Here is a 12,051-nt window from a genome sequence, read left to right as displayed (position 1 = left end):
GTCTCTAGTCCTGTCCTGTTCCTAGTACTTCAAAGTCTGTGTCCTGCATTTGGGTCTGCTACCAGTGCCCCTGTTATGACAAGATGACTGTGGAGATCAAGTCATTGGGTACATTTAAAGCAGGGATTAATAGGTTCTTGATTAATAAGGGCATCAAAGATTGTGGGGAGAAGACAGGAGAATCGGGTTAAGTTTGATAATAAATCAGCCATGAAAGAATGGTGGAGCACACTCAATAGGCTGAATGGCCTAATTTTGGTCATATTTTGTGGGCGCCCACACTTATCCTCTCCCATCCTGCCTCCACTCCAATCTCCCAGTCCCTCCATCTCCTTCGTACTTATTCCAATGAGGACACTTTGCACAAAGGTGACTCTGAGGTATATTCCTTATTGCCAGCCATGACTTCTTCTATACCATAATTGGCATCCTATCCATCGCCCAAACCCCAGCTCTCAGCCCAGACAGAGCAAGAAAAGCGTTCCTTCAGATCATCAGGCTCAACATTCAGTGATCTCCCTTTGCGATTTCACCTGCTTCAGCGAGGTTCCACCACAGACACACATTCCCCTCCTCTACCCTTTCAGCACTTCCAAGGGACCCTTCTCTTCACTACTTCTTGATCTCCTCTCCCATCACCACCAACAACTTTCCATTCAGCTTTGCTCCCTGTGACCATAGGACGTGTTACACTTACCTTTGCCTTCACATCCTCCTGATGATACTTAGATTCTAAATATCACCTTGAGGTACACTTGGTGGGCTGTCAGCAGAGGGGATTCCCTGTTCTTCTTAGTCAGTCCCTAGGGATCAAGGGTGATTTCGGTCCTGTGATCTTCAGGATCCTTTCTCATATACATTCAGTGGCCACTTTATTAGGTAGATCTGTACCTAATTAATGCAAATATCTAATCAGCCAATCATTGGCAGCAACCTGTTGCATTAAAGCATGCAGACATGGTCAAGAGGTACAGTTGTTGTTCAGACCAAAAATAAGAACGGGGAAGAAATGTGATCTAAGTGAATGATTGTTGGTGCCAGACAGGGTGGTTTGCGTATCTCAGAAACTGCTGATCTCCTGGGATTTTCACTTACAGAGAAAATCAAAAAATAAAAAATCCAGTGAGGGGCAGTTCTGTGGGTGAAAACACCTTGTTAATGAAAAGGGTCAGAGGAGAATGGCCAGACTGGTTCAAGCTGACAGGAGGGTGACAGTAACTCAAATAACCACTGGTTACAACAGTGATGTGCAGAATGGCATCTCTGAACACACAGCATGTTGAACCTTGAATTGATTGTGAGCTTCGTGACCGCTTTATTAGGTACAGGAGGTACCTAATAAAGTAGCAAATTTATGTATTTTCTTACAATATAGAAGGAATCCATTGGGCCCATTGAGTCTATCCAACCTGTCTCAGATCAATCCTGTCGATCCCATTCCCCCACTTACTTCCAGGTAATCTATTCTCTCCCACATGCTGTTTAGATTCCCCCTGACTTACCTACTCACTAGGAATGGTTATCAGTAATCAGTAAACCCACCAACACACCAATGGGATGTGGGAGGAAACCAGGGTGTCTGGGGACAAAACACACAGTCACGGGAAGAACGTGCAAACTCCACATGGACAGTATCCACGTTTGGGACTGAACCTGGCGGGCTGCCCTCGGGTGTGAGCCCGGCCCTGTACGTAGGTGCTGGACTGGTGCACACTCCTGTTGTTTTGTGCATGGTGTCCTGTCAGAGTGCTCTGTGCCCCTCACCAGCCTGGCTGTCCTCGGCCCAAGGATTCCCGTCAGTGTGCAAGGGACCAACAGCACTTTCCCCATCCTTCCCAGGAGTTTATTTCATTTATTTTTTATTTGGAGACACCGGTCCGTCTGCCCAACAATCCCACACTGCCCAGTACGCCCCTGTGACCAATTAACCGACTACCTCATACATCTTTGGACTGTGGGAGGAAACTGGAGCACCCGGAGGAAACCCACACGGTCACGGCGAGAACGTACAAACTCCTTACAGACAGTGGCGGAGTTGAGCTTGCGTTGATGGCGTTGCAATAGCGTTATGGTAAACACTCCACTACCATGCCTCCCAATGTTCCCAATGAGGTGTGCGCGCACACACACACCTTTTGCTACCAGCGCACAAAGGAATTTAAACTGAGCACAAAAGCTTGTCACCCTCCACCTGGATGGCACGTTAAGTATGTTTCATGATTGTTCACAATACAGAAACTGGTGTAACCTGCGCATATTGTTGTGATGCAAAAGTTGCTGGAGAATTTGCAAGTGGGAAGAAGTGGAGTGATATTTGGAAACTTGACTTTTTAAAAGCATCATTTTGCGAGCAATTCACATATAAACGGTGTGCAAAAACTTTGGGGAGAAAACCCTTCACTATAGGCCTGGTTTCTTTTAAACAATGAACAACAAACTGGGCTAGGTAGTTGATGATCTTTAGAATAGCTTGAGGCTTACTTCCTCTTAAAAATTCAGTATGCACTTGTTGTTGTCACTGGGCAAAACGTTGCTCAGCACAAGAATTTTGTGCACACTGGTCATTACAAATTAGAGGGAACATTGGTGCCACCCCGTTTGAAGAATCTTCTATCATGTCCTCCCCTCCTATCACAGCAATAAGTTCTTATTGCAGACTTATGGAGCTGGAAGCAGTGAGATTGTATCAGGAGTCTGGCATTAGCTGTGCAGATGACCTGGAGCCCCTGGAAGTGTCTGAGTGTAATTAGAGCCAGGAACCTTGGAGGGCTGGCAGGGGAAAGGGTGCTAACTTTGGTCCATCTCTCTTACTAGTAGATGTGGGGAATTATAAATGTAATGCAGACAGTACACAGAGTAGCCTTTAAGCTGTCCAAGTCTCCTACACCGCACCACCGCTACTCAGCAGACCACGAGCTTGAGGCTGGGTCTGAGGCGTCAAACACTCTTTTCATTCAAGTGATGAGATTAGGGCCGGCACAGTGGAACAGCTGGCAGAGCCCCTGCCCCTCAGCTCCAGAAGCTCCAGGTTCGATCCTGACTTTGGGTGCTGTCTGAGTGGAGTTTTACTGCCCTGGTGTTCCAGTTTCCTCCTGCATCCCAATGTTTATTTGGCCACTGTAATTTTCCTTAAGAGGTGGAATGGGGATGAGGAGGGGGATGTTAGTGAGAATGTGAAGGGAATAAAAGATAGAATTAATACAGGATTGGTATAAATGGATTAATGGTTAGTATGGACTCAGTGGGCTGAATGGCCTGTTTCTGTGCAATAGGACTCTATCATTGTTTCTAGGCATTAATTTCTCAGCCCTGTACAGTAAACACATCCCTGCCACACGGCCAATTTATCAAACCGATTGACTAAGGCACATTGACTAGTCTTTTGCAGTAATTTCTGATGTCAATATTTATGCTCCTCATCATAAACAGTGTTATTGCTGGGGATATGGAACATGACTTCAGCACCAAATATTCCCAGGTCTGGGACAAGAACTTCACAACGTAAGAAGCAGCAGCAGGAATCGATCTCTGAACCCACGGACCAGCTCCTACGTTCGTCTTTCTTCATCATGGCTGATGCTTTATGTTCACACCGTCTGCCCGCCTTATTCCCACAATGCTCCGCCGATCTGCGTTAAAAACAATGACTGAGCATTCACAGGAACTGGAGGGCGAGAACCCAGAAGATTGAGCGTGAAGGCCATTCCTTATTGTAATCGCAATAAGGCTATCCCTTATTTTGAGTCTATAACTCCAAGTTCTCAAACCCTTAGCCAGAGGAAGCAATCCCTCCAACTGGGCCCTCAAAGTATTTTGTATGTCTCAACGAAGACATCAACCATTCTTCTACCTTGTCTACTTGTGTGGTAGACTGGCCACCTCAGAACCAGCCTAGTGAATCTCCTTCCTGCACTCCCTCAGAATCAGAATCAGGTTGAATATCACTGCCGTATGTTGTCAGATCTGTTGTTATATGGCAGCAGTGCAATGCAATACATAATAATGAGAACTGTGTATTACAGTAAGAAGTGTATATATTTAAAAAGAGAAAAAGAGTAGTGAGGTAGTATTCATGGGTTCAATGTCCATTCAGAAATCAGATGGCAGAGAGGAAGAAGCTGTTCCTGAATCATTGACCGTGGGCCTTCAGGCTCCTGTATCTCCTTCCTGATGGTAGTAATGAGAACAGGGTATGTCCTAGGTGGTGGGGGTTCTTAATGATGGATGCTGCCTTTTTTGGGGCACTACTCCTTGAAGATGTCCTGGATGCTGTGGAGGCTTGTGCCTATGATGGAGTGGAATGAGTTTACAACTTTCTGAAGCTTATTTCAATCTTTTGCCGTGCCCCCCCCTCCCCATACCAGACGGTGATGCAGCCAGCTACAATGCTCTCACCGTACACCTGTAGGAATTTGCGAGAGTCTTTAGTAACATAGCAAACCTCCTCAAACCCGAATGAAATATAGCCACTGTCAAGCCTTCTTTGTAGCTGCGTTGATACGTTGGGCCCAGGATGGATGCTCAGAGATATATTATACTTTCTTAAGGAACCAGAATTGCATACTGGTGTGATCTTATCAAGGCCTATAGAATCGCAGTAAGTATCCCTCCCTATTTAATCAACTCCTCTTGCAAGAAAGGCCAACATGCCATTTGCCTTCCTAATTACCCACCGCTCCCCTATGATGGTTTCAGTGACTGATGAACACGGACAAGGGATTCTGCAGATGCTGGAAATCCTGAGCAACATACACACACACACACAAAATGCTGGAGCAACCCAGCAGGTCAGGCAGCATCCATGGAGAGGAATAAACAGTTGACCCTTTGGGTTGGGACCCTTTATCGGGACTCATTCAGTAACTGATGCTGATCAGCATCATTTCCCAGTCTCTCATCCGTCTAAAATAACATAGCATTCCTGCTTCATCCACCAAAATGGAAACTTACTTACTGACTTATGCCCATTTTTTTTTAGATTATGAGAACACTCAGTCCTCTTTTATTGTCATTTAGAAACGCATACATGCACTAAGAAATGATACAATATTTCTCCGGAGTGATATCACAGAAAACAGGACAAACCAAAGACTAACACTGACAGAACCACATATTTATAACATATAGTTACAGCAGTGCAAAGCAATACCATAATTTGATAAAGAACAGACCATGGGCACGGTAAAAAAAAGTCTCAAAATCCCCGAGTTGATCGACTCCCGAGTCCCCGATAGCGAGCGGCAAAAGAGAGAAACTCCCTGCCATAAACCTCCAGGCACCGTCAACTTGCTGATGCCTTGGAAGCAGCCGACCACAGCCGACACTGAGTCCGTCCGTCCAAAAACTTCAAGCTTCTGACCAGCCTCTCCGATACAGCCTCCCGAACGCCATCCTCTGCCAAGCGCCTTCAACCTCTCCTCGGCCGCTGAAACACGCAAAGCCGAGGATTTTGGGGCCTTCTGCTCCGGAGATTCCGGTTACCACACAGTAGCAGTGGCAGCGAAGCGGGCATTTCAGAAGTTTTCCATTACCCCTAATGGGCCATAGGCTGCCAGAATCCCCTGTCCTGGGCCAGTCTTTCACTCTGTCTCTAGGTGTAGCGCAACTTACATCTTCTAATTGAAGATCGTTCAGCTCCAGAGTTTTCGAGGTCTTTGGAGCTTCTGATGGCATTTCTGTCGCACTGAAATTTTACAGGTTTGTTCGCCCGATGTCCAACTCACAACCAGACTTGGGACCGTCCATGGCAGAGTTGCCAAAGTGGATAACCTCACCTTATCTCACACAGTTAACCATTCATCTATCTTACCCTTTTCTGCTTGAAGCCTCTCTGCATCCTCACCACCCCCCCCACCCCCACTCTTGTCTTCACTTAGCTTAGTGTGGTCTGAAAACTTGCAAAATTTCGAATGTGTTCTCCTCAGTCAGATTCTGGATTTAGATTGTGACTACTGTGGGCCAGGTACCCATCCCTGCACAGCCTCCCCGACAGGGTTTATCGCAGCAAATTAAATGTGAAGGTCCCCCTGCTTTTCTCTGACCCAGTCTCAATCCCATAAAAGTGCTCCCGTTTGCCTCTGCACCTTCCCAACCAGCACCCACCCCTCCCACTGTGATCCTCTCCACTGCAGGGACAACTTAAGGCCTTTTGAGTGACAGTAGCTAGAGTAATAGAGCAGAACAGCAAAGAAACAGGTCTGACCCACCTAGTCCGAGATAAACTGTTGCACTGCCTGCTCCCATCAACCCACGCCTGGACCGTCGCCCTCCACACCCTTCCCATCCATGAATTTATCCAAACTTCTCTTAAATGTTGCAATTGATCCCGCATCCACCACTTCCACTGGCAGCTCATTCCACCCTCTGAGAGAGGAAGTTTTCCTCTCAGGTTCTCTTAAATATTTCATCTTTCACCCTTATCTTATGACCTCTACTTTTAGCCTCAACCTCAGTGGAAAGAGCCTGCTTGCATTTCGCCTAATTTTTTATAGCTGTATCAACACCCTGCACTCCAGGGATAAAAGATCCTAACCTTTCAACTCTTCCCTATAACTCGGGTCCTCAAGTGCCAGCAACATCCTTGTAAATTTTCTCTGCACTCCTTCACTCCCATTGATATCTTTCCTGTAGATGGGTGACCAGCACTGCAAACAATGCTCCAAATTTGGCCTCACAACCATCTTATACAACTTCCACATAATATCCCAATGCTGGTTTGTGAAAGCCAGTGGGCCAAAAGCTCCTTTATGGCCCTGCCTGCCTGTGATGCCACCTTCAAGGAAAGTGGAACCATTCAGCTTGTGAGCTTCAACTACTCTTCGCCTGGAAGGGAATTGGTTTGTGTGTTTGCTCCATCCGCCTATCTAAAGAAAAGGCAGTCAGTCCCACTGGATGTTTGCGGAGGCATCCAGCATTTTGGAAGGGGGGGCCCCCACATATTGTGTCATGAAGTGCCCGACAATGCCCCTAACAATCTTGCTCTCATTGTTATTTACATCAGTCCTGGAATCTCCCACCACCACAGGAAATAATTCCTCGCCATCAAACCTATTTAACCTTTTAATCACCTCAAACAACTCACTCAGGCAGCCTCTTAATCTTCTCTACCAGGGTGGGTGTTGGCAGGGGGGGATGCAAAAGGAGTTGCTGGAGATCCCAGGTCTGATCCTGACCTCAGGTACTGTCTGTATGAAGTCTGCACGTTCTCCCTGTAACCACACAGCTTTTCCTTGGGCGCTCCAGTTTCCTCTCGTGTCCCGAAGACAAGCGGATCATTAGCCTTTTCATACAGGGGAATGGTAGAATTTGGGGGAGTTGCTGGGAATGTGGGGCGATTGATATAATGGGTGTTGATGGTTGGCATAGACTTAGTGGGCCGAAGAGGCTGCTTCTTGTGCTCTCTCTCTCGATAACTCTGTGGGTTGTAGGTCCAGTGAAAAGTTGAAGTGACAGACAGATTCCTACAGCCAACAGACGCCAAGGATCCCCACCTGATTACTCTTATAAAAGTGAAATGCCAGGGTCCACATTCGTTGCCAGATGCAGACCTGAGCTATAGACTTCCCATGCTATCCAAAGGCTGTGAGGACATTGTCCACCATCTAGTCTGTGTCTTTGCAGACATTTACCTTCTCAGCCTGACTGTGTAAATGCTCAAAGGAGCCTGGATAAAAATTTGCACAAGATAAAAGGATGTTCTAAAGCAGGGGTTCCCAACCTGAGGTCCGTGGACCCCTCAGTTGACGGTAAGCTTCCATGGCAAAAAAATGGTTGGGAACCCCTGTTCTAAAGCCTCCTTGATGAAATACAACATCCCCACTGTTTCTTGTAAACCTCTGGCCCCAGTGGAAGAGCAGTCGGCATGATCTTGAGAACTTCAGGTCCATGCAACAGGAGTCCATCAATGGCCAGCATAAATGTCAGTACACTCCTTACCAAACTACCCACACAACCTTCTCCCACCTGTGCAGGTCGAACTATAGCCTAGTAAGCCCCCTTAGAAATGGAGGGGAAGCTAGTCACCCTCAGGACCACTTGACAGGAATGGATTGGCATTTAGCTTCACATTAGGCTGTCCATGGCCGCAACAAGAGGCTATTCAGCCTGTTGAGCCTGCTGTCCCCTTCCCTTGGCTCATGCCTGATCTTGCTTCACTTCCATTTGACTTTGCACCATTTCTTGTTACCCATGTACATCAAAGCTCTGGCCATGAGGGTCTTGACCCCAACCAACCCTAGCCTTGGAGCAAGCTGAGGTTCTTCCAAACAAGCTGCTCAGAATATTTGAAGGGGCTTATAAATCCCCCCTCCCCAGTATCTTGCTTTCCAGAATCGGGGGTGGAGGTGGAAGCATTGATAGGCCTCTCCAGGATGATTGAAAGGAAGGATCACAAGACGTCAACACAAGAGATCCTGCAGATACTGAAAATCCAGAGTAACATACACAAAAATGTTGGAACTCACCAGGTCAAGCAGCATCAATGGAAAGGAATATACAGTTGACATTTTGGGCCTTCATTCCAGATGAAGGATCTGGCCCAAAACGTTTATTGTTCATTCCTTTCCAGAGATGCTGCCCGGCCTGATGAGTTCCTTCTATAGAAGACGTCCAATTCTACAGGAGTTCTGATAAGCCAATATTGAGGCTTTAAACAAGAGAAAATCTGCAGATGCTGGAAATCCAAGCAACGCACACACATCGGAGGAACTCAGCAGGCCAGGCAGGATCTATGGAAAAGAGTACGGTTGATATTTCGGGCCAAGACCCTTCATCAGGAGATGAGAAGTCCTGATGAAGGGTTTTGGCCCAAAACGTTGACTGTTTACCCTTTTCCATAGATGCTGCCTGGCCAGCTGAGATCCTCCAGTGATTTGTGTGTGCGTTGCTTGAATGTTAAAGCTTCGTTCCCTTCCCTTCTCAATGATAAAAGGCAAATGAAGGCCTCCATTTTGACCCTCCCCCAGTCTATCAAATGGGAGTCCAAATACACAGGATACTTCAAGCCTACAAACAAAACCAGTTAACACTAAAAAAAGGATGCAACAGGCCACATAATTGCATGGATTCCATTTTATTTGAAACTTAAAGACAGTAATTGGATTCATAAGAAATTAATTTTCCAATGCATGGCTAAGCTCAATTAACCAATGTTGTACATAAAAGCATGATATGAAAATGACTACAAAATATAGCAAATGTCAACAATGCTAGCATTACTCATTTGCATTCACCTCAGTAAAAGATCAAACAAAATTTGATAAAAAAATTAAAACAACTATATACAGAAATGGCTAAAGTCTGTATTACTGCTTGTCTGACGAACTCATTCACTTCTTTTTGGAAGCCATTTTCTTTACACTGGTTTTGGCTCGCGGCTTGGTGGTTTTTGCCTTCTTGGTGTTTCTCTTAACCGCCTTTGCCTTCACCGCCTTCGTTTTCACCGGTTTTGCTTTCTTTGCACCTTTGGGTGTTCCTGCCTCCTTCTTCACTGCCTTGTGCACCTTGACCTTCTTGGTTTTAGCCAACGGCTTAGCTGGCTTCTTGGCTTTGGCTGGCTTCTTGGGTTTGTCCATCTTCTTGCTTAAGATGGACTTCTTCACCGGCTTCTTCACCTTTTTAACCGCCTTCTGGGGCTCCCCGCTCTTGGAGATCTTGAAGGACCCTGAGGCACCAACTCCTTTTGTCTTCTCCAGAACCCCCTTGGTCACCAGCTTCATGAGTGACAGTTTGATCTGACTGTCTGCGTTGTCTGCCAGCTTGTACTGGCTTTTGACCAGCTTTTGGATGGCTTGGCGGGATAGTCCTGAGCGGCTGCTGGAGCCCATGATCACCCCAATGATCATCTCGGAGTACTTGGGGTGTGTGGGGGTTTTCTTTGCTGCTTTGCCCCGTTTGGGCTTTGAAGCTGAGTTGTCAGTCATTGTGATCACAGACCTCTTTTTGTTTTCTTGTTAGTTGTGATCAGCACCGTTGAGTTAGACGGGCCGCCTGTCAGCGCCAACCTCTCCACCCTTCCCACTTCGGCTCCAAGTCCCCGTCTGCGGCGCTGGCTGACGCGGGGAATTTATAGGCTAAGCGCGGACCTGATTGAGAACAGCGGCTGTTGGCAGCAATGGAGAGGCAGAAATGGCGAATTGCACTCGCATCTGTGTTTCTTCGCTCGCAGAAACGGCCGAGCCCAGCCTTTTCCCAGCGCTTCCCGTTCAACGCGCCCGACCCCCCCGCAAGCCAACTCCCTGCTCTCTTCCCCACTCCGCAAACCGGGGCTCTTCGCCGCCCGGCAACGCTGCAATCGGTGCAAAAGTGCGCCGGGACTTTGCAGCCGCTTGCAAGATTTGGGATTTCTGCTCAAAAATCTGGAGATCGCGGCGGCCGATTGTCCCGGTCCAAATTGCAACGGGGGGAGCAATGCTTAATGAGACGGGGGAGGGCCGGGTGGCAGGGTTTGGTCGCCGTGTCTTTGAATAATAAGCCCATAATGACGGCCAACTAACACACAACCGAGCTCCGCGCCGGTCGCTGAGAGTCGCGTAATGTAGATTCACCGAGGGCTTTATTTTCGCGTCCATTTTGGGGGGGTAGATGCTGAGAGTCGGTGCTTTGGGGAGGGGGGACCCATTAGTTGTCGTTTTGCTCCAAGTAGCGACTCAAGGGGCAGAATAAAGGCCGGAGAGTGACTCCGAGGTGCGGAGGCTATATATAGCCTAAAGGGAGCTGTTGTTTTCACTTTAGCTTAAACCCATGGGGTCGTTGGTGCTTGTTGCCGTTGGGAGTCCGGCAGAGTCAGATGCTAAATAAAGGGTCTTCGGTGAGAGTGATTGGGTAGGTTTTGCCCTGGCGTGTTTTTTTTTGTTTGGGGTTGTAAAGTAAGACGCACGATACCGTTGCTCCCGCTGTTTGACTCGTGTTGACCCGCCGAGACTGACCTGGGCTAAAAAAAAACACTGGGCTCCTCGGGCTTTTGGATAAAATGGGGGTCTATTCTCATAACCCGTGCTTTGACAGAGTTGAGGTTCCGGGATCTAGAGACGGGATTGAAAAGTTTTTCATATAAGTTTCTCTTCCACTCCTCCCCCTTCCACCCCGCTTTCTTTCTCGTGTCTGGTTGACAGATAACATCACGTTCGCCATTTTAGCTTATTTGCTCCCCTTTAACCCACCTCGCCACCACACACACGCACACCTTCCATTTGGGGTTCAGGGCGTGGGCTGAGCAGGGGGGCTGCGGGCCTTGGGCTGGGGGATCGGCGACCTGCCGTTCGCCCAGCCGGAACAATGGTGAACCGGGTGCACACAGGGCGACACCTCCCTGCCCCCGGCTGCTCTACACGGAGCTTTCAGATACTTTTGAATTGAACTTTGATTTTTTTTACACCGCTGACGATGAAGGGGCAGCTCCCTGAGTGCGAACCCGGCCTTCACCCCCCTTCACTCGGGGTTGGGGCGAGTACTTGCCACCTTTCTGAGCGGCAGCGAGAACCTCGCAGGATTTGACCCTAACCCACACTCAACGATCCCGAAACAGCTCCTTCCCTTCTGTCATCAAATTCCCGAATGGTCCGTGAAAGCACCTCCCTTTCGTCTATTTACTATAATTTGCAGTAAATTTATGTCTTTGCGCGGTACTGCTGCCGCAGATCAACAAATGTCACGTCATGTAAGTCGGTACTGTAGTAATAAACCTGATTCTGATTCTGAGCGGGCGAAAGTAAAAAGGCTGGGCCGGCTCCGGGGAGTTTTGTTCCGCCCGCCGGCAGGCCAGGACGCAAGGCCGTTCGGCCCGTACAACCTACGCCCCCCTGCGAGCCCCCCCTCCCGTGTCTTGCTTCTTGCAGACTTCGCAAGAAGAAAGAATGTTAGTTAAACAGCGAGAGCCCGGTGGTTTGCAATATCATTCGGTTTGGCAGCGCCTTTGTTTGACGGTCTCCGATCGCGGCCACAACTTCTGAAATAAAAGTGCGGAAGTGCCGCAAACGGGGTGAACGATCGGACCCCGGACACTCATAGCCAATGTTGTTGACATTCCTTGAGGTGGGTTCAGCCTGTGAACGT

The 12,051-nt window shown here is 48.0% G+C and overlaps 1 protein-coding gene across 1 annotated transcript; it reads right to left on the bottom strand.

Moving 5' to 3' along the window:
- Window positions 1–9,051: 9,051 nt before the first annotated feature.
- LOC140205414 (histone H1.0-like) lies at window positions 9,052–10,028 on the bottom strand. The gene has a single exon (XM_072273014.1). The coding sequence runs from the start codon at window positions 9,918–9,920 to the stop codon at window positions 9,327–9,329; it is 594 nt and encodes a 197-aa protein (XP_072129115.1). The 5' UTR covers window positions 9,921–10,028; the 3' UTR covers window positions 9,052–9,326.
- Window positions 10,029–12,051: the final 2,023 nt, after the last annotated feature.

This window comes from Mobula birostris, chromosome 11 (genome assembly GCF_030028105.1).
Source record: "Mobula birostris isolate sMobBir1 chromosome 11, sMobBir1.hap1, whole genome shotgun sequence".
Classification (NCBI taxonomy): domain Eukaryota; kingdom Metazoa; phylum Chordata; class Chondrichthyes; order Myliobatiformes; family Myliobatidae; genus Mobula; species Mobula birostris.
Note: the sequence above shows the minus strand (reverse complement) of the source record. Positions and strands in the feature narration are given on the sequence as shown.

Coding starts and splice junctions, on each gene's coding strand:
- LOC140205414 (XM_072273014.1), bottom strand. CDS start 9,920: ATGACTGACAACTCAGCTTCAAAGCCCAAACGGGGCAAAGCAGCAAAG.